The following is a 23,216-nucleotide window of genomic DNA, read 5'->3' on the forward strand; positions in this document are numbered from 1 at the left end:
CTGAGAAGCTGAAAATATTTTTATAAATTCTGATAAAGTTTCAGGATAAAGTTTTGGGCCCAGATAGCCGTAGCGGTAAACGCGCAGGGAGGGAGCGTGAAAAAGTGAGTGCAAAAGAGGTTTGGTGTTATTTCTAAACTTGGCGTCTTCAGTAAAGCTTTTCTGCACTGAGCCAAATGGCAAAAGAGGCGCCACATAAAGCGTTCGTATTTTAATAATCGTTTCACCTTTCATATATATATAGGCTAAATGTATAAATTTCGATAGTCCAGTTTGCTGCGTCGTGTTTAGGTGGAGCGCTATCTGATGATACCTCATTTAATTCGGAATTAGATCGCAAGGTAGCGCTAGTGAAAATACAGTCGCCTCTCAACATCTCGATATCGAAGGGACCATCGAGATAGGGAAAGATCGAGACAAAGAACAATTTTTTGATGAATACCGTGTACGCACCAAACTTTGCGCAGTTAAGAAATTATCATCTTATTTTTGCTTCAAATAAGGCTAAAATACACATTTTTTTATTCAAACTTCTGCAAACGATAGGCTTTTAACCCTTCAGTAGAACACATGATTTAAAAAGAATAAAAATAATTCATAAAAAATGAAAAAATGATAAAAGGGATGCAATACCTTGTGCCTAACATTGCGCACAAAATCTGAATTGTTCCTAACTTTGCGCATGATGTGCCTAACTTTGCGCATGCCTTAAATTGCTTATTTGCCCTGAATAATTTTCCTTTTTTACTGGTTTTGTATTAAATAAAAAGGGTACAACTAATATGAGTTTCATCATGAGTTTTTCCGTGAATTTCAATTTAATTTGTTCAACCATCCCAAACGTAGAGTGGCCACGAATAGTGACTTCTTAATGTTTATTATATTTTCTTAATTTTTATTATATATTCACAAGCAGTGATGTGCTATTGTCCATTAGTATTTCAAGCTGCAGGTTGCTTAGGGGTTGTCCCTTAATGGACGGACTCTTAATTTCCACTGAAGCTTCATCGAATCCATGGAAAGCATCAATTAGTTCGGGAGCTGTATCGTTGATCTCTCACGGTTAATTAGTTTTTATTGATTTTCCGTCATACGTACTGGATATTCCATAATTGAACGGGCTTTTTTGCTAGACAACTGGAACTTGAATCATTGTCCATCAACTGGGAAGTCAACCTTTGCGCTATCAATTATCCAAGTTTACAATAATTGTCTCCTCTTGCGTCAATACAGTGGGTTTTCCGAGATTTTTCAATGCACACCTTGCCTTCAGCTTCATACAAAAGGTACTTTCAGGAATATTACATGTAGCCGCTGCCTTATAGATTGAGTGACCATTTCTGGTAAGATCGAAAGCTTTTGTCATTTGCAAGGACGTACATGTATTTACGTGCCATTCCGAATTGCTAGAAGTGCGCAAAAATTAAGACCCTTTTGTAAAAAATGGGTCCTAACATTGCGCATCGCTTTTTTCAAATAAAAATTCAACAAATTGTATGGAAAAATCATGGGATTACTAGAATATTACCTTTTTTACAAATGCACCGCAATTATATTTCTGACAACATACTTTTGTTCAGAAAAATGTTGATTTTTGACAGAGCCACTCCTTAGCGCTTGTGCTAAGACGGTGTAAAAATTGACGTTTATACGTGTGACGATAAGGTTTTTTGTTTATTTACTAACATTAACGAGGGTTTCTTAGTAAACAAATGTATGTCAAATTCTTATTTCACATAAACGAACATGTTGCTGAAACTGAATTGTTAAAAAAATCAATAATTAATATCATTTTTTCATGTTTCTTAGAAATGCGCAAAGTTTGGAGCTGCGCAAAGTTAGGTGCGTACACGGTACTAGCTTGAAAAACACTGTTACCAAAAAAGTAATACACAAACAGATGTCATTTTGCGCTCCTAATTTGTTTTGAATTCCAAAACTTTGGTCTAGTAACCTTCGATATTGGTCATATCGACATACGGAGAGAAAATTGAGAACAAAAAATCAACATAAACACATCGAGATATGAAGATATCGAGATAAGGAGGATATCGAGATATGGAGAGTGAAAATGTATGCAGACTGAAGGGACTTATGCAATCATCGAAATAGGGAGAGATATCGAGATGTAGAACATCGAGATGTGGACTGTACATGTTTTGCAAATATCTCAGAAGCCTGACCATTTAGAAATATGGCGTCTTCCGCAGAGTTGTTCAGTAGCTCAAGAACTATCACTATTCTAGCCAAGAATTTCGTGATATTGCCACCAGGGGACGCTAGTGAGCATGAAACATTTATTTTGTGGACATTACAAGATTCTGATCATTACATCTTCGGTAAAGTTGCTCAGTAAATCAAGGACTATCATTGCTCGAGCCAGTTGATGCAAAATTGGGTGGCGCTAGTGAGCATCAAACTTTTGTTTTGCAGATCACTTACAAAGATGGCGTTCTTGGCAAAGTTGTTCAGTAGCTCAAGGGCTATCTGTGTTTGAGTCATGGGATTCAAAAATTTACAACCAGGTGGTTCTAGTGTACAAAAATCTATTGTTTTGCAGATATCTCAGAATTTTGACAACTTATGTCGAATTCGTTTTTGAACCTAGGTTGGAACTGGCGCAACCCGTTCTGAATCACAGTTTCAACCCCAACCCGATTCAGGTTCGACCGAACTACAATTTACTTGACATTGGTTTGTTTATGTGTTGATCACCGACCCAGTTCCTAAAAACGAAAACGACATTAGAAAGTGCTAGTGGGCATTTTCATGCAAAGTTCTATGCTTACTAGTACCACCTGGTGGCAAAATTTCGAACCAACGGGCTTGACCCTTGACATACTGAAGAACTTTGCCGACGATGCCATTTTTCTAAGTGGTCAGACTCCTGTGATATCCGTAAAACCAATTTTTCACGCATACTAGCGTTGCCTGGTGGCAGAATTTCGTATCTGAATGACCACCGCATGTCAATCCTTGATCTCATAAGTAGCATTGTCGAAGATGTTTTCATATATTTAATCTAGATCGCGAGGTATTTCATGTTGGTCATGAAGAATGAAGGGTGTACAAGAAAGCATAGAGGGCAAGATGGACTGACCAGATGCTGTAAGATTTGTCGATTGTGGACGCAGCAGAGACATGATTTCCGGAATATCGATAATATAATTTTTTTTTTGGAACACAGTGATGCGTCTAAGAGAACGTGGAGGTTTATCGCAAAACAATATCTAATAATGACTACCAATCATCAACCGAAACATAAATGGAAAAGCCAATTTCAAAGCCTACTCTAAATAGCCAATATAATTATTTCAATCTACGGATCAATCTAGCCTACTGTATTGTTCAAAAAGACGTAGAATGTAGTACTAAAATGGCATAGCTAAACCAAAAACCAAACTAAAAATTAAATACTCGTAAAAACTGGGCAGATTTTTGATTTTTCTAGCAATTTCCATCAGAAGGACAAACATAAAAAAATGGAACAAATTTTAGTATCGGTGGAACAGGGTTTGCTTAGGTACTGGATTTGTTTTCTGATTGCATAAATACCCATTGATCAGCTGTACCGTTTGCAGTTTCCGCAGTGTTTCCCAATTGGCCAGGCCGCTGATCGTCGGCCACAGGTCCCGCTGATGTTGTTTGTTCTTGTTGTTGTTGGGGTGAAGGTGGTTGATTTGGATTAGGATTATTGCCAGCGATTACTGGTTCGGAGGTTCTGAGAGGATTTTGACTGATTTTCGGTGAAGTGGCGGTGATGTGAGATTTGGGGGCTTTTGGGTTGACTTTCTGATGATGGTTTGCTACTGGTAGCTTAGGTTTAGGGGGATTACCTGGTGAGGCGGACTGTGGCGCGGCACCTGTACGCCACGGTGGCCACAGTGGCTATTCTTCGGTGAGTTCCCAGATCATGAGGGACGCATCGGTGCCACCGACGGTCACCAGACTGTGATTGCCGTACAGGAATTTGACGCACGCCAACGTGCCCGAGTAGACCTTGGCTTCGGTGAACTCGGCCCGTGGCGTGATACAAGGATAGCGGAACAGGCGTAGATACCCGTCGTTGTCGCCACTGACGATCAGATCCTGCGCCACGGTTCGCGATGCGGTCGCTATGATGGTATTGGCCGGCGTGGCGTAGTAGCGGTTGTTCCACATGCCGGCCACCAGGAAACCGACCGTGCTGTTGTTGGTCATCCACTTGACGTCCTTCATGGCGATGGGACTCTTCTCCGGCGAGAGGGATTTCACGTCCCAGAAGAGCAGATCAAAATCGATCGTCACAGTCTGGAGGAAGTTACCTTCGGAACTCCAGTCCAGATGGGTCAACGGTTGTGATCCTCGGATCTTGTTGATCTTCTTGTACGAGAATCCGTCTCGCGAGACTCGGAAGAGGTAGATGCTTCCGTTTTGCGACCCGATGGCGATCATGTCACCGACTGGAATGAGATGGAGTGGTAGATATGAACGACTTACGACGTTTAGAGAAACGAGGACTTACCTTGATTGAACTCTACACAATTCAGCGGCGAACCGCAGACTCTAATCGTCAGCATGGTTGCTCCGTTCTCCGCATTGATGACTATCAGATGTCCTTCTGAGCTTCCAGCCGCAAGTGCCGCTCCGTACGGATGGAACGCCAACGAAATGATCTCGTAACCCACGGACGAGGTCCAGATGAGCTTGTGACGCCTCCACAGGGCTACGTATTTGTCGTGACCTCCTGTTGCAAACACCTCGTCATCTGGATGTGATGCCAGGGCCCATAACTGCTTGCCGTGCCCGAAGATGACCTGATTGAAGCGGCGCTGCAGCGATCCCTCCAGAATGTTGTTCCTCGTCGTTCCGACGTAGATATTTCCGTCGTTTCGACCCGGTCGCTGAGGGTAGATCGACCGAACACCTCCAGCCGACTCCGGTAACTGTTCATGAAGAGAACTTTCAGACAATATGCTAGCCAATCAAAGCAGGCAACTCACCTTTATATCCGTGATCCGCTTGTAGTTCTGCAACGAATCCCACGCCGCAATCTTGCGATCCTTCTCGCCTCCTGAGATGAGCGTTCCCTCCGAAAGCATCACCAAGCAGGCAATGGCCTTATTGTGAGCCTCGAACTCCATCCGCACAAAGTAGGCCCCGTCGGCGTCCACGCTGTAGATCGTGATGAAACCGTCACTGTCCGCAGTGATGACGTCACCATCCGGTTCGAACTGAACACACGTGACAAATGTTCGCGATGGCTGTAATGGAACAAAGTTAGACGTTATGGGCCCATACTTCCAGTTTAATTGTGACCCCATTCCACACCATTCGCTTACCGGTTTGATAATGTCGGTTTTCTCGAAGAAGCCATCCTTCCGACGGTGCCAGAATGCGAGGTGCCCTTTGCCGTGTGTGATCAATAGATTGTCGTCCAGCGGGTGGAATGTCGCACCCCAGATACCCTCTTGCAGAGTCTGCACTCGGTGGAAAAGGAAGCAAAAATTAACACATAGACATAAATTAGCGTCGCTTCATTCGGCATCCGGTGTCATCGCGCCGTCGTCATTCAACCCGGAGGCATTTTCGGTTCACCAGCCCTCATTTCACGGTTTCCATACATCGCACTATGGGCCAGAAATTTAGATTCCGCATGAAAAGTTTAAACCGATTTGTATTATATAATGTATATATATATATATATAATTATTTTTAGTGACTAGGTCCCGGCAATCTTCGTCTTGCCATCAAGTAGGCTGTTGAAAAACGCTTTTGATCGTCCCATATAAAATGACAGTTTCGTTCACGCTCGTTTTTACAAATATCCCGGTGAATATCCTGGGATTTTTATAATCACAAACACGTCGGAGCCCTGGACGAATTCAACAGTGAAAGAATCATGTAAGTCCAATCACATGTTCTCAAGTTATTTCGTGACATACAAACATCATTCCATTTTTATTTATATAGATGATTTGCAATAGAGAGAGGGGTGCTGTAATATTTGAATATGCTGAAGATTAAGAAGAATGCATTCTATAGAATGGGAATCAAGGGAAATGCACTGCACTTCTTCTTAGTTCAACAATCTGCCACTAGGAAGACTAGTATCGAATAGTAGGCTAGTATTTTCGGTGAAATTGTTAATTAGGCCACGAAATATGCTCAGCATTTATATTTAGTTAGAAGTGCTGCCACTAGGATGCGCTAATAAATATCAAATATTTCAAACACATATAACCTGGAGTGTCTCAAAATATCGTTTTGCTCATTTTGTGTTGTGTGCTAATTTTGCTCCAAACCGCTCATTCGATCTGAGTATCCTCCCAAAATTTGAGCTCATTCGGATGATAACTGAGAATGCACAAGCCCTTCAAAGTTTATATGGGGATTACTATGAGAAAAGCAAAGAATTCATTCAGTCGGTCATAGTGTTTACCCATGCGCTCTTGGAGCTACGTTGATACTGTGAGATACATTCATAACAAAATACAGCAGAATCTTAAAAATATTACGAGTTAACAGGAGCATCAGGATATCAGAGGGAAGTCTGGAATTGAACTTTAAAAGTGTGAAGGGAGATTGTCCGACATTTCCCCAAATGCAATTTCCTCGAATGACGTTTTCCCGAATGAAAATTTTCCCCGAAAATTATTTTCCCGAATGTACCATTTCCCCTAAAAATTCGTAATGTAAATGACATACTGAAAGCTATTCATGTTCCTGCTGCCAAAAAGTATTTAAAGTGTTAGCTGATGTATGATTAGACGAAAATTGATTAATTTGTTATAAAAATCCATGTGTTAAAAGTTACAGATGTTTAAAATCATATGCCACGAACATTTGGCTCAAAACGACTCAGATTAATTTTTGTGATACCCTGATGAAAAAAGTGAGCACATGATAGGCAGTTTCATTTGAAGCGGTATCTTTGGATATTTGGCTTATGAACATTTGGACGAATGAGTTTTGCCTTCTTAGAATAATAGGCTGTCCTTCATATTTATACTGTTCCAATATTCAGTGACACTTAGCTGATAATCTTAAATTTCCCTTCTTTTAATAATAGGCGGTTCTTTCACATTGTTTCGCATTATTGCACAAAGATGCCTTATTTGGCCAAACGTCTTCGTGCCATATGTCCACTTGGTTAAACGTAATTTCATTACACTTAGTGACTAGCTACAGATCAATGGTTTGATCCTTAGAATCTATTATATCTTGCAATCAATATTAGTTTTCCAGATAAAAATCTTTTTTTTTATGTCTTGGATAGAAACAATTTTCCCGAACGTCAATTTTTCCAAATCGTTCCTAAATGGGTCATCTAGTCAAAAACGATAAACACAGAGAATATTAGAGATGTACCGAATAGCAGTATTCGGCTTTCGGCCGAATACCGAATAGTTGAGAAATTATTATTCGGCCAAACGAATATTCGGCCGAACATTCGGCCGAATAATGACTCAATATTCGGCCGAATAAAACCCTTAATTTCGGCCGAATAACACCTAGTTTTTAAATAGGGATAGCTTCCACGGTGAAGAATTGATCGGAATGATCGTTTTAAGCTTTTGACACCGTGTGAAGAAAAAACAAAAATCATAAGATCTGAGGATTTATATTTCTAAAGTAAGGAATTTGTATCTTATTGATTGCGTTTTTGATCCATTTGGCTTTTTAAGGAACTAGGTTAATACGTCGCTTTATTTCTCATCCGACTTCTGGAAGTTATATCTGGAAGTTCATATTAATTGTAGCAAATGTAGTTTTGCTATAAATCATTGCAAAATATTTTTTTGACATGAAGGAGCATTTATTTAAATACCATCGATTCACAGCTCGATGATCGAAATATATCGTTTTACTTAAAATTCTATTTCCCTTGCACTTATAGTACACCTATTGTTCCTATAGTAAGGAAATTTTTGGATTTAATCGACAGCCATTGTATAAAGTAAAAATATAAAAGGTTTGTAAAAAGAAAAAACGATTTTTTTCTGTTTTGCCTACGCCGTATTGCTTTTGGAACAGGAATTAGAAATAGTGCTACTATAGTCACATGTGTTCCTATAGTGACACAAGCGATAATAAATGCAAACATATGAATTTTCGTTTTTATATGAATTTTTCGTTTTTTCTCACTTCTTTATTTTAATTTTTTATTTAAAAACATCATTAGGATGATTTTACATCATCCCTACGTAAACATATGACAGCCAAACTTCGGAAAGGGATGGTACACATTATGTCACGCTAAATTTCAACTTTTTTGACCCCCTCCCCCCGCTTTGTCACGTTTTTTGTATGAGTCCTCCAAATTTTTTATAAGGCTTGTCACGCTTGGCTTGACCTCCTCCCTCCCTTAGAGCGTGACATAATTTGTGCATGACCCCAAAGGTTCACTTCGAAGAAAACTTCCGTAGGTTAGGATTATGATATGAATCCATACACCCGTAATTTCAATTGTGTCAGACGTTTCACTTTCATTGGTTTAAAGTCTTCAATCAATGTCTATGAGCTCTATACTGTTGCATGTAAGTGCCATGTAGAAACAATAATCGCATAAGTGACCTTTATTCAAGAACTGGACATTTCCTCAAAACTATGTTAGAATATCGAAATAGAATGCAGTCATTCATTCTAAGCTCTAGCGTTAAATTTGCCAAATTCGCAAATAGAAAAAGCCTCTTCAAAATTAGGTTTCTAGCAAAGTAGAGCATCTCATATTAAACGATTGACTTCAGTTTAAAGGGCAAACATAAAGGGCTGAGATCAATTACTTTACCCAACAATTAATGAATTTTCCATACCCGAATCGCATAAGGTCCGTCATTTCGTAAAATACATAAATAGGCTTCATATGATTTAAATTTGAAAAAAAAATTCTATTGTGTTTTAAAAGTTTAGCTTGATATATGTTATAAACCAACCATATGAAATCAACCAAAATCAAAAGGATGCCACTATGAAACCACAAGCGTCCGTAATGAATCTTAAAGTGCTCGTTAGGAATCCACAGAAACCAGCTTAGAATGCTCAGGAGGATTTAGTCTGGGATCCCGATAGAAATTGGCATATACCCAAAAGCTCGCTGGAATTGTTAGGATATCGCTTAGAGTTTTAAGATTCCGCTGTGATATTGCTGAAAACAGTCAAATGTTTCAAAGGAATTCTCAAAAGTCTATTAGAACCTTCTAGGCAAATGCTATCTATCTCAAGGTTTTGCTAGGAACCTATTCAGAATCCTTGGGGCTATGCAAGAAATACTCAAAATCCACAGTATCCGGCTATAAAATCGCCCTAAAAACTACGAAGAGTTTGCTGGGTTCTGCCAGAATTTACAAAGCATCCACTATAAACAACTATACCTCCTCAGGATCCCACAAAAATCCCTAATGTCTGCTTAGAAACCCCAGATCCTGCTCAGTATTTTCAAGAATCCATTGAAAATTATCAGAAGCCCACTAGAAAGGCCTAGGATCCTGTAAAAATTCTCGCAGTATATCGTAGCCTGAATTCCATTTCTATAGAATGTTGCATCATCTTCAAAAAATCGAACGTCATACAGAATCTCAACTAAAGTACGAAGTTCTAAATAATTAACGCGAAAAGATCTACATAGATATACACCCATGTTACAGCTAAACCATATTTATCGCATGATGTAATGATTGTAGTGAAAATAAAGTAATGTTTGCACATAAGCTCGCATTTGTTGTGGTGGTGCTATAAAACAGCGTATTTTATCGCAAAAATATAAATTTGAAATCCTCACTTACGGGCTTCTGCTCTGGCCCATACGATTTTACTTGTTTTATCACATAAAATTTGCAATGTTGAATGATTTTGTTCATTTTTTGACGCATTTTAAGTGGCATAAAGCACTCAGAGAGTAGCTATTATCTTTTTTGGTCCTGTGTCAGTGCTTGTGCTTTGTTCAAACGGATTGTTCCAAATCTGAAAGAATTATTTATGTTACGTGTATGAATTTCCGACAGACTCAAGTGGGCTGGTTACACAGTATGAATGCCTGAGAGATATGTTGGAATTCTAGTTGTGATACTTTTAGAGATCAATAACTTCATGAAATATTGCAAACACAAGACCATCCCGCAGTAAATAATAGCATACGGGATCCCTAGTTATTGATAGGAATTCAGGAAATATCGACTGAGATGGCCTGGAATGCGATCAACGTGAAGCTGACCTGCTTTTCAAATGATTTATACAAAAAACAGGATGATTTTTACAAAATTTTACTAATTTTGATGGAATTAAGTAATGTTGCCAAAAACGGATCCATTTTGTTGCCAAAATCGGGGGGTGCCAAAAATGGAGCATGCCAAAAACGGAGCATGCCAAAAACGGAATCCCACTGTACCATTAAAATTTGTATTTTTTTGTAAATATTATCGTGTCTGTTGCTTTAGTCATTTGAATAGCATGTCAACTCCACACCAATTACATTCCAGAGCTCCATTTTCGTCGATATTTTCCCAAATCTCATCAACTACTAAGGATTCGGGTACGCGCTTATTTACTTCAGAATGGTCATTGGTTGTACATTGACAACGTTTCATGAGACCAATAATCTCCACCAGTATCTCAACTAAAGACCAATCTTTTTTCTTAGGCATTCATATCGAGTGACCAGCCCACTTGAGTCTGCCAGTAGGTGATACAATAAAAACACTTTTCTTCAGATTTGGAACAGCTTGTTTGAACAAAGCACCAGCACCGACATAAGAGCAATTAAAAATCTATGACTCACACAGAGTTACAATCATAAATCTTGTCTCATCTGCTTGGCCCTCTGTCTTTATTATTATGCATTTACATACATTGCGCATGAAATAAAAACCGCAATAATAGATACAAATATGTACAGCAAAATGTCGTTTATTAATAAATTTCATTAAATAACATGACAATTGCGAGTACGGTTAAAACTACAATTTATTCTCAATAATATCATTGAAGCGTGCGATAACTACGGTGGTATTGGTGTGTATATTGATCTTTCTGCGTCAACTATTTAAAGCTACGTTCCCTCTTTTCTATAGGCTCTGTAAGGCGTTAGATTTGTTAAGAGACGATCCAGAATTCTGTACAAGATTGTTAATCAAGGATACGGGCCTCAACAACATCCAAATGTTCCTTACGAGCTGAGTCTATGAGTTTCCTAACTGTATTCTTGAGAATCGTTAAGGAATTCTTGGTTTTTGTGGAACTTTTCAGAAATTTTATCGAAATCATGAGGATATCTGCAGATTCCAAGTGGATCCCAAATCTGGTAATTCCTAATAAACTCTAGGGCGTCCTGTAAATTTTAAGCGGGATAATGTGAATTTCTAGTAGAATTTTCAAAATTTATGTTAAAAGCTTGGGGAGTTGAAAACGTTCTCAGAGGAATTTGAGGTGCGCTAGTGGTAGCCTAATTATAATAAACTTTAAATGTTTTTTTTATCGGAGACTTGAGAATTTTCAGCAACATCGCAGCGGAATTCCAAGATATTTACTCCTAGCAAAATCCTTACCAAGATCCTGAGAACTCTATGCGAGATCCTAACGATGCTTGGCAAGATGCTTTAGAGCTCAAGCGTTTTTTCTGTAGATCCCTTATGAGAACCTGAAGATTCCTTTAAGGTTCTTGAGGTTTCATAACAAAATCCTGTAAATTTCAGTTGATTTCATAAGGTAGGTGTCCAACATAAATCAAGCTCAATTTAAAATTATTTAAAATTAAAACTAAATTCTACAAAATTACGAGTCACGTTTATGCATCATCTCATATTTATATTTGCCCTTTTGATTTCAGTCAACCATTCATTATAAAATGCTTGACTTTATCAGAAACATAAATTGAAGGAACAATTCTAAACCGCCCAAATTTTTCAAATTTTACGTTAAAGTCCAAAAGATAAACTAATTTGTAAATTAGTTTTACGTTAAAGTCCAAAGTAAAACTAATGTTCATAGAATTAGAAAAAAAAGCTAATGTAACTTTGCAATACCCAGCGCTTTTGATTCATAAATACGTCTTTATAAGAAAACAAATAATTTTTTTTTCGTTTTCTCTCATAGTTTTAAGAAAATGCCCAGTTCTTGAATAAAGGTCACTTACGCGATTATTGGTTTTACAAGGCCCTCTTATACAAAAATTATACTTAAAGCTTCTAAAAAATAATTGAAGACATTGAGGCGTAAAAACGCCATCAAAAAAACGTTTGCCAGATTTAACATTACGGGGCTATAGATTCATAGCATAGTATAATCCTTCGAAAAAAATGCTTTGAAGTGAACCTTTTCGAAGTCTCAATGCCTTATGATATCATAAAAATTATGTATTAACATTGTAATGATGTTTTCAAAACCAATAGTTGAAAAATAAAATTTAAAATATGGGTTCCGATTTTGGCACGGTTCCGTTTTTGGCAACTGAAAATTTCAACTTTGTTGCCAAAAACGGAATCCCACTGTATTGAAAAATGTTGCCAAAAACGGATCCATTTTGTTGCCAAAATCGGGGGGTGCCAAAATCGGAGCATGCCAAAAACGGAGCATGCCAAAAACGGAATCCCACTGTATTTCAATTTGAATGTTCCCTTCTTTCAATGATAGGCTGTTCTTTCAAATTGTTTCGGACTATTTCGCAAAGATTCATTATTCGGCCAAACGTACTTATGCCATATATCCATAAAGTCAAACAATTATTCTTTCATAATACTTAGCGTGACATAAAGTACTGTTACTACAATAAGCCCAGCTTTAGTACGGTAGGCTAATTGAAGAATCTATTATACCTTGCCCTACATAACTAGACATCGATTTTTCCTTCTAGAAACTTTTAAAAAGAAGCAACACCATGCTTCTATTTTTTTTATTATCAATATCTGTGTTAAGATGTCTTTGTTATGTCTTCATTATCTGCCGAAAATGACCTAAAACTAATAGCCAAAACATCATATAAAGTGAGCATGTTTATAATGAATACCCAAAATGCTAATAATCCCTACTTAAATAGAAAAAAAAACATGCCTATTCAATGAAAAATCTTTATCAAGAGTAGATCGATAGCATTGAAAATGTTGGGTCAAAGCATTAAAATCTGTAATATTTGCAATTACAATAAAAATTTGAAAGAATAGCATATAATTACCAGAACAAAATTTGCTCTAAGTTTCAGTAGCTCTGTTATTTTTTATTGATATAATTTATCTATGAAGAACAGCCTTCTAATTAAAGAAGGGAAAATTCCTGTTGAAATAAGGAGCAGCTGTAATGCGTTGGACAGACCATTCACTATGCTGGAATTTTCTATGGCTCTTCTTTCATCAATCAACTCCTCTCCGGGACGCGATATGATCAAGTTCAATCTTCTTAAAAATCTCCCTGATATCGCTAAAAGACGGTTGCTTGACCTGTTCAACTCTTTCATGGAACACAACATTGTTCCACCTGAATGGAGACAGGTCAAAGTAATAGCTATTCAAAAGCCTGGGAAACCAGCGTCTGATCATAATTCGTACCGCCCGATTGCTATGTTATCATGTTTAAGGAAATTGTTAGAAAAAATGATCTTATCCCGACTCGATCACTGGGTCGAATCAAACAACATGCTTTCCAGTACTCAATTTGGCTTTCGCAAGGGCAAAGGAACAAACGATTGTCTAGCGTTGCTTTCATCAGATATTCAACTAGCCTTTGCTGACAAGGAGCAATTGGCTTCAGTTTTCTTGGACATTAAGGGCGCTTTTGATTCAGTTTCCATAGAAATATTGTCAGAAAGCCTGCACAATAGTGGACTACCTGGAATGTTGAATAATTTCTTGTACAATTTGTTGTCAGAAAAACACATGAGCTTCACTCTCGGTCAACTGACAACTTCCAGAATTAGCTATATGGGTCTTCCCCAAGGCTCATGTCTAAGTCCCTTGCTTTACAATTTTTATGTTAAAGATATTGACAACTGTTTGGAAGAACCATGCACGCTTAGACAACTTGCAGATGATGCTGTGGTCTCTATGAAGGGCCCACGAGCAGAAATCCTGCAAAGACCATTGCAAAATTCCCTTGATAATCTATCCACTTGGGCTAGAAATTTAGGGATTGAGTTTGCGCCGCAAAAAACTCAACTGGTTGTATTTTCAAGGAAGCGGAATCCAGCCCAATTAAAGCTTAAGCTTTTGGGAATAGACATCGACCAGTCTTTGACTTCAAAATACCTTGGGGTCTGGTTTGATTCAAAAGGCACTTGGCGAACCCATACTAGGTATTTAACGGAAAAAAGCCAACAAAGGATCAATTTTTTACGAACAATTACCGGAACATGGTGGGGTGCTCACCCGGAAGACCTCATAAAACTCTATAAAACAACCATTCTCTCTGTTCTAGAGTATGGCTCTTTCTGCTTTCTCTCAGCAGCAAAATGCCACCTGATTAAATTGGAACGAATTCAATATCGTTGTTTGCGTATCGCCTTAGGGTGTATGCACTCGACACATAATGCGAGCCTAGAGGTTCTGGCAGGGGTTTTACCGCTACAGAACCGATTCTGGGAGCTCTCGCTAAGAATACTTATTAAGTGTGGAGTGAGCAACACACTCGTCATCGAAAACTTCGAAGAATTGCTCAAACTGAATACTCAGTCAAAATTCATGCGAGTTTATCTCTACTACATGTCATCTGACATTAGCCTTCCATGTTATAACCCTCCACGTGTACGCTTCACCAATGACAGTTCCTCTGTTGAATATGATCTGTCCATGAAACAAGCTATTCATGGAATTCCAGATCAACTTCGATGCATAACTATTCCACGTATTTTCAACGCAAAGTTCGAGAATGTCGATTCCTACAGGAGATATTTCACTGACGGGTCACGTATAAATGGATCCACTGGCTTCGGTGTCTTCAATGAAAATTCTTCCGCCTTCCGAAAACTTCAAGAACCTTGCACGGTTTATGTTGCTGAGCTGGCAGCAATCAACTTCGCTTTGGGGATGATCTCTAACATGCCCGCAGACCACTTCTTCATCTTCTCGGATAGTCTCAGTTCTATTGAGGCACTCCGATCGATGAAACCTGTAAAGCATGCATCTTACTTTCTTACAAAAATAAGAGAGCAGATGTGTGCACTGGTCGAAAGATCATATAAGATTACCTTTGTATGGGTCCCCTCACATTGCCTAATTTATGGCAATGAGAAGGCGGACTCTCTCGCAAAGGTGGGCGCTGAGGAAGGTGAGATTTATGATAGACGAATTTCACACGATGAATTTTTTCATTTAGTACGTCAAAGTTCTCTTCACGGTTGACAAAGCGATTGGCTAAATGGCCAACTGGGACGGTGGTTACATTCCATAATTCCTAGAGTTTCCTTGCGAGCCTGGTGGAAAGGCTTGGACGTAAGTCGAGATTTCATTCGCGTGATGTCAAGGCTTATGTCCAACCATTACTCGCTAGATGCACATCTACACAGGATTAACCTCGCGCTGAGCAATATTTGTAATAGGTGTGGTTCCGGTTATGATGACATCGATCACGTAGTTTGGCAGTGCTCGGATATGGACGCCTCCAGAGCGCAACTTTTGGATACCCTCGCGGCCCGAGGTAGACAACCCTATGTTCCAGTTAGAGATGTGTTGGGAACCCGCGATCTTATTTATATGGTCGCAATTTACGATTTCCTTCGCTTGTGTTGTATAAAAGTTTAATTCTCTTGTGTTCTCTTCCCCAGTTTTTTTTTGTGTTTTGTCCCCTTTGTGTTGGATTGAGGATCCTGGCCATCCGGCAGTCGAATACCGGCAAGAAATCGCTACCAACGACATGAAACAAAAATGAAGATGCCACGTAATACCTCCCGGATGAGCTGCTGAGAACCCTGATCCTAATCCCTACCATGTCCTTCCTTAAAAAATTGTGACCACTAACCTCGAGTTGCCACGAGTACCCTGGCTCCATCCCATATTAATGTTGAACTGAAAAAGCCAATTAATTGTATGTAATAAAAATACAAAAAATGAATTTCGGCTCCGTAAAGCGTTAAACGCATTTGAGCCTCTCAAATAAACGAAATAGATAAAAAGGAGCAGCTGTAAGCAGAACAAAATTATCACAGCGAAGCTTCAAAGAACTGCCTACGATTAAAAAAACAAAAGCCTAGCTTTATAATTATCAGCTTTCGTGGTGCGTTATGCGGTAAAGATCTTCCAGAAAACCTTTGTTCTGACTGCTTCAAACGGAGAGAACACTTATTAGTCCTTGATACATTTTAAACCTTGTTGGAAGTGACAAGTCTCGGTTTTCCCAGTTGCCGAGAATGATCTTGATGCAAGGAAAATAAAAAAATGAGTCGAATTCAACAATTTGTATTTTAATCTTTTATTTATTAAGTTCTCTAGTTTGAAGAAGTGAGGCTTGACTTCATCAAGGGATCCGATTATGACTGATGAAGGGGCGCGCCGGTGAAGAGCACAATCACCATACCCTTCGAAGGGAATAAATAGCGGAACCTTTCAATTAGAATCCTTTCCAGTGATCAAGTTATGAATTACAACTATAAGAAAACCGAATGGTTTACCACATCTCGATAGTGACAAAGCACCATGATATACACTAAACAAAGGACCCGTGGTTTATGTTCCGAACAGGGCTTCGTGACCTTGTGGTTAGCGGCGTCAGTCGTTTAGGCGTATTGTGCCACGAAGGGTGGATTCGATTCCCGCTCCAGTCGGTGGAAACTTTTGTCCGTTGCCTTATGTTCGTGATTGGCTTTGGCTGAAGACGATGTAAATTGTCTCTTTTTAAATTTTCTCTTTAAAAAAAAGTAAATGATTATTAGAGCAGTAAAATAAATAAGAACAACCTATGTTTAAATAAGGGATATTCATAAAATTAAAAACAAGCAACTTTAATAATATCCATTCATTGTTACAGGAAAAAAAACAGAATGTTTGTTCATGTTTTATGAAACACAAACTACTAATGCGGAAGCAAAAATTGAATAATTGCCTCGAAACGATGGGCTAATCCGTCAGATGCGTCCCAAACAAACTCATCGACTATTTTTTTGTTTTTAATTTCTTATGCAGTGAAGATCAATATGTCCCTTTTGAATCACGCCTTCGAATCCTGCACACAATTTTCAATAAGTAAACCTTGATTTCATAATTTTTAACAAATTTTTAAAAGCAGGCCTTGCTATAAAAACTGTCATTGATTTCCAATCCAAATATCTCGTCTGTCGTTTTTCGCTAAGAATTATTCATAAGAGATAAGATTTGAAGCGATTACCTAACTAACTGAATTCAGTCTATTACTCTGATAGTTGAAGAAAAATGCAAAATGTGTTTGCAAAAAGCTTTCGGGGAAACAGTACATTCGGGGAAACAGTGCATTCGGGAGAAAATCTTTCGGGGAAATGTCGGACAATCGAAGATATTGAATTGCATATTATAAAACGTTATTAATGATCAAGTGTTTTGATTTTTTAAGCAACAAGTGTTCTAAATTGAACCTACATAAACGCGCAAGTTGTTGGCTTCGTGGTCGAGCGATTAGTATTACAGGCATTTGGCAACATCGATCCTTGGATAGTGAGTTCGAATCTCGCTTCAATCCGGAAAACTTTCGTCAGGAACGTTTTCTGACCGTACCACTGGCCGTTGCATGCTAGTCCGTTGTCTAGTGTGGTGCTTCCTTCGAAGGACACAACCGTCCACTAAAAGCATTAACGTGCCGGTGTTTAATAAAACGTATATCGATGTTTTTGACCAATTCTTATTCATTGCGTAATCCAATAATTTTCAAGAGCACAAATCTGGAGAACCAAACATCCATTTAACCTGAAAACTTAATCGATTGGTCACTAGTTGATGGTGACCAATCGAAGGTCATCTTCACCTTAAGCTACTGAGCTCATATTTTACCACATTATGTGTCATATTGAACTGCCGTAATTCGAAGTAACATTAATCAGTTTTTTTATATTTCTTTAATATTTTATTTTAAAATGCAAATATTGCAAATTTAATATTAAAAAAAAAAGAACTGTCACCCATAGCTCGTGACTATACACTGTATTTCGTTTTTTAAGGTTCAAGCATATTTAAAAAATGTTTAGGCGATTTTTTTTTATTTAGCTCATATGGGGTAATATTGATCACCTATGTAAACAACGTTCGGTTATATTGAAAATGTTATTAGGGGTATTCACTTAAAGCTGCGTAACGTGCAATTTTGCGTAATTGTAGCGATGAAATATTGCGAATGAAATAATTCTCTTCTAACTCAGTGCGATGTCAAAAGAGTGATAAATAATCTAGTTACCCGCAGCAAACTTCTGTCATTTCAACGATTGTTGTTGTTTGAGCTTGAAAAATGTAAAAACTGAAGGATGTTGTTGCTTTTTGCAAATTTGTCTGCTGTTTTGAATAATAATTACTGAAAATCATGAATGTAATGGGTGCATTTAAGAGATGAAAAAATAAGTTGCGCAAGATCAAGTGTCGTTAAGTTGTAAAATTGTGTTGCACAACATCAAAGTGATTAAATAGAAGAAAAACTTGAACCGAATTTTATATAAAATTGGATTCGGATGGTGTTAAGTTGGGTTGCATGAATTCGGTATTTGAGAATATAAAGAATTTAACACACTACTCGTTCGTGAAGCGCATACACCGTCGTCAGTTGCATCGTTATCTTCTCCCCTGGGCCACCTCCTACAAAGACCCTCCTAATTATTGACAAGATTTAGTTTCCATGACTATTCTTCAGGCATTTCAGACCTCTCAAGACCACCATCAAAATTCCTACTCGTGAATCTTAACCCAAGATTTGCTGAACTCATTTCCTAAATTGGGAAAAAGTTTGTTGTTTATTCTCATCATGACAACGAAACTAGGATAAACACCCGCATAGTAAAATACAATTTGTTACTCTTTCCAAACAACATGTTTCTCATATCTGGTAGGGTTAATGTTCCACAAACAGTTGCTATTTTATTGAACAATATGAAACGCAAAAATAATGACTATAAAAAGCGGTTTGAATAATGTATCCCAAACTGTGGTAATATATGTTAGTGGGCGAATATAGTTGGACAATATAAACATAAAAACTCGTCAGATATAAATTTGCACAACACACTTACACATGAAAATTTTACAATATGAAACTTAATTTTAACAGTTTGGGAAACTGTTGCACGCTTTGGTATTTGAAAGTGTTGTTTTATGCACGTTTGAAAAGTACATCAGTATCAAGAAGTGAAATAATTTAAAATCTATCTTTTTTATTGAAACGATGCACATAACATCTGTAGTTACATTTTAAAACTTCTGTATTTATGTCCTTTCAGTCTAAAAGTGCAAAATAGAACACAAAGAAAAAAAATATTTTTATTATTTTGCGAAAAATATTCAGTTACTGAGTAGATGATTTTTAAGCGTGTATTTTTCGCGAATCGGGAAAATAAAAAAAAAATGTTGACATTGCAAATTCGCTCCGTTTTCTTGTCCCAGTAAGATTGCGATAAAAAACAGCTGCCGTCTACTCCAGTGCTACATTATTGGAATAAATACAAAACGTAGGTATTTCAACGTGTCCTTAAGTTTCAACGGTATTTACGGCATTTATTATTGCAGCTTTAAGAACCGGATCAACACTCATAGGCAACATCGAAAATAATCCAGCTACCTGGTAAGTCGGTGGCCGTAAGAAGAACAGGCGTCGGAATCCTCAATTGCTGAGACTGCAGTTCCTGTGAATCCCCTTCTGTCTACAGCAATTCCTTCTAACAACAAAAGAGCAGTCTTTACCAGAAAGCGGTCCCAGAAAAGATGCCGACTCTTGCTAAAACTGTCTTGTGCGAGCAGAAGCGACCAACGCTTTTCCGAAGTCTTGATACGCACAGCAGGCAACTTACGGCAATGCAATTCGCATGGAGTCAGTCCGGAGAATGATGCGCAACAAAACGACTTAAAAATATGTTGGTGAAACGCGAAGCTATAATCAACTCGGGACTGCAATCATCTATTATTTTTATTAATGGAAAAGAACGTTTGTGAGATAGCTTAAGGTTTGATTATAAAAATTAATAAATAAATAAATTTGGTATAAACGTTCAGTTTCATTATTTCTAATTCAATGTATTCGAAAATAATTAAAATTATTCTTATAATATGAACATATCAGTACAGTAAGGCATACGGTAGAACAATCATAACCAACCACAAACCGCTTATTACACATACATTACTTTTCTTATTTCTATTTTATAGTTCAACAATTTTCTAACTATTTGCGTTAACGTGAATTTCATGAAAAAAGAACAATATACCCATCATTTGGCAAACTGTAAACGAAAAATTTTGTTCGAGAAAATAGGAGTTTTTAAATGGTTACATAACTTAACCGCCTATTTCCCACATTGTGATTTTCCCGATTGCCATTCACCAATCTGTGAAACAAGTTTGTGATAGTGTTGGTTTATTGTTATTTTGGATGTCATTTGAAACTATTCTGATATTGTCGTGAATGGTTATGAACAGTTTGTGGAACAGTAGAAATACGGTTCATGATTATGCGGGCAACGCCTTCCTAGATTGAAAAACTGACGAATTTCAACAAATTGAAATGTTTCCTTCACAGTTTACGTGGTTTCGTGAAAGATTTGAGTTAATCAGTTTACCACGATATACGCGGGGATTTACGCCGTTAAGTGAATACCCCTATTATTTATATCATGGCCCCTGTAGCCGAATATGAAGACCAAACGCTTAGAAGTCATTTACTTTTTGAGTTAGGCTGATACAAATAATAATTTTTTTTTATGTCCGAGACCACTAGGAAGGTACGAGGGGGGGGGGATAAAAATAAATAAGGAACAAAAAATTAAAAATGAAAAAAAAGTTATTTTTTCGAATTTTTATTTTTAACGATAGTTGGTTTTTACTCTAAAAATTAAAAAAACATAACTGATGTCAAAAAAATTATGATTCTTTTTTTCTCCCCTTCAAATTTTTCGTATTTTTGAAGGGGGGGGGGTGACATTAAAGAATTAATATTTGTATCAGCCTTATTTTGAAATTATAAACACAATAAACCGCGGTTTACGCTTAAAGGTAGGTAATTTGCATATCGTCTGAAGAATTTATGTAAGACATAAATTTTCGGTAGTATCATCCTTAACCATTGAAATCATTGTTTCGAAATGTTGACAATTTTGCGCATAAAGTAAACGTAATGTTCGCAATTTTTATATAAGAAAGAGAAGCACCATTCATGCTTTGAACATTTTTCATCAATAAATGATGATACGAACTATTTACGAGATGATTCTACGCTTTTTTATGCTGATCAATCATACCCCGGATTACGGTGCTTCTTATTGCGCAATTTCATCCAATTCGGTTACGAAAAACCTCCCATGCCAAAATGAATCATGGACGAGCCCAAGTAGTTCTGCACCGTATGATGAATGATGATGGGTATCAAGTTGATTCTGACATAGAAATCCAAATCTAGTTCCAGAATTCAAAAACGTTTCTTCAACTTTTTTAAGTCGTATAAAATCATGAGTAGGACAATTCTTTGACTGTCCTACATGTTCTACTCACTTCTCGTGCCACACATTCAACTTTCTCTCGACTGACGTGTTCATGTGAGTTGAACAGAAGCGTTTACACGTTCATTTTAGATGCATTCGACTGAGTTGTTCGTTTCACTTTTCCTGTGTAAACTCCACATGAGCAAACATACAGCGTTCACCCCTTCAACCATTGACCATTTGCCCAAGACATCAATTTTACAATTAGCTATCCTAAAATCTAGTTTTAGAACGTCATGGTCTTTAAGGGGGATAAGAATACAATGTTTTCTTAGCTAGTGGCATCATGCAGTAAAATATGAAATTAATCAATACGTAATGTATTAGCCCTTGCCCTGCCGAAAAAATATAATATTATATATAACTGTTCTCGAGACATAAGCGACCAAAGTTCCTGAATTCCGTTATTTTTTAATCTACTTTGACCATAATCCCTTTTTATAAATGTGAAATAAATTTTCTATTAAAAACCTACCCACTTTTCTACCTAAAATCCACAATCAAAACAAATATTTTCAACTTCAAAATACATCCTAATCTTTTAAATACAAATGCAATATCTTAAACACAACTTTTTGAGTTTGTACTACATTAAGGTTGATTCTTGTGTTTACTATGAAAGTGTTTGGGATTTTATCGCGAAAGTTTGATCTCTGGCCCATAGTGCCCCGGAACGTAGAAAGGTGAACGAAACGTGAAAGTTTGAAGCACTTCCGGCGTTGATGGTGTCTAACTTCGGGCGCCGCATTGCATGACAGTCTGGCGTTGCAATGTGCAAATTGTTTCTGCTATTTTTTTTTCGGTGGAATGTTTAACACGCCGCTCGATGAAAACTTTGTCCATTAGTTGCGGCCCAAGCAGGAAAACATGGCTTTCCGCAAGCTTCTAATTAAAAACTGGGTCAACCGCCGGATTGCGGGTACTCTAAATAGCCATTCTTCAACAAACAAAGATAATGGGCACATCCGGATATACTTACCGCCACTTTGCCGAGCAGGTGTCCCCACTGCCACTGCCACACCGACAGGATGCTTTCGCGGCCAGCGTCCACCGCCAGGATGTAGCTGCCGCCGTTGAGTTGGGAAAAGGCCACCGCGATGACGCCGGAATCGAGCTCGCCCATGCCGAACACGTACAGCGTCTGCAGCGACTCGGTGCTCCAGATGCGCACGTGGGCCTGGGATTTGCGGTCGCGGCCGGCGCGCTGCCCGGAACCGACCAGCTCTCGGGATGGGTGAACTTCCATGCTGGTTGGAAGAGAAATCATTGTTAAATATGGAAAACTAGCTTAATCGATTGTGATATCAGAGTGAAAATTCAAACACGGTTCAAATAGACTAAATTTAATATCAATTTTGTTAAACAAACTAAGAAACATTGTTCAAATCATGGCTCCGTAGGCTACGGGACTGACATTTTGTTTGAATAATAAGTCATGTTGCATATATGTAGAACATAGCTCATAACTTCAGTGTGTTCTAAAGAACTTTAGATTATTAATATTCATAGCAGTACACTTTCCAAGCCATAATGAAGCTTAATGGATAGAAATGTAGATGTTTTACAAGAATTGAATGAGTATCCAGCTTTTTACGCTAGCTTGCTATAATCTTTGATTCAC

At 37.9% G+C, this 23,216-nt stretch overlaps 1 protein-coding gene across 2 annotated transcripts in view; it reads right to left on the minus strand.

Annotated features, from left to right (window-relative positions):
* LOC5576694 (echinoderm microtubule-associated protein-like CG42247) overlaps positions 1-23,216 on the minus strand; it is a 198,551-nt gene that overhangs the window by 13,256 nt on the left and 162,079 nt on the right. Inside the window, exons 5-9 of one of the 2 annotated variants that reach the window (XM_021839057.1) lie at positions 22,575-22,842; positions 5,322-5,459; positions 4,983-5,243; positions 4,505-4,925; positions 3,837-4,442 (exon numbers count right to left, since the gene is read on the minus strand). In XM_021839057.1, coding sequence (XP_021694749.1) covers positions 3,889-4,442; positions 4,505-4,925; positions 4,983-5,243; positions 5,322-5,459; positions 22,575-22,842 — 1,642 coding nt within the window. In that variant the 3' untranslated portion in view covers positions 3,837-3,888. Of the gene's footprint in view, positions 1-3,555; positions 4,443-4,504; positions 4,926-4,982; positions 5,244-5,321; positions 5,460-22,574; positions 22,843-23,216 lie in introns of both variants that reach the window. The other variant, XM_021839058.1, reaches the window with a different exon arrangement.

The sequence above is a fragment of the Aedes aegypti genome, chromosome 1 (genome assembly GCF_002204515.2).
Source record: "Aedes aegypti strain LVP_AGWG chromosome 1, AaegL5.0 Primary Assembly, whole genome shotgun sequence".
NCBI classification, from domain to species: domain Eukaryota; kingdom Metazoa; phylum Arthropoda; class Insecta; order Diptera; family Culicidae; genus Aedes; species Aedes aegypti.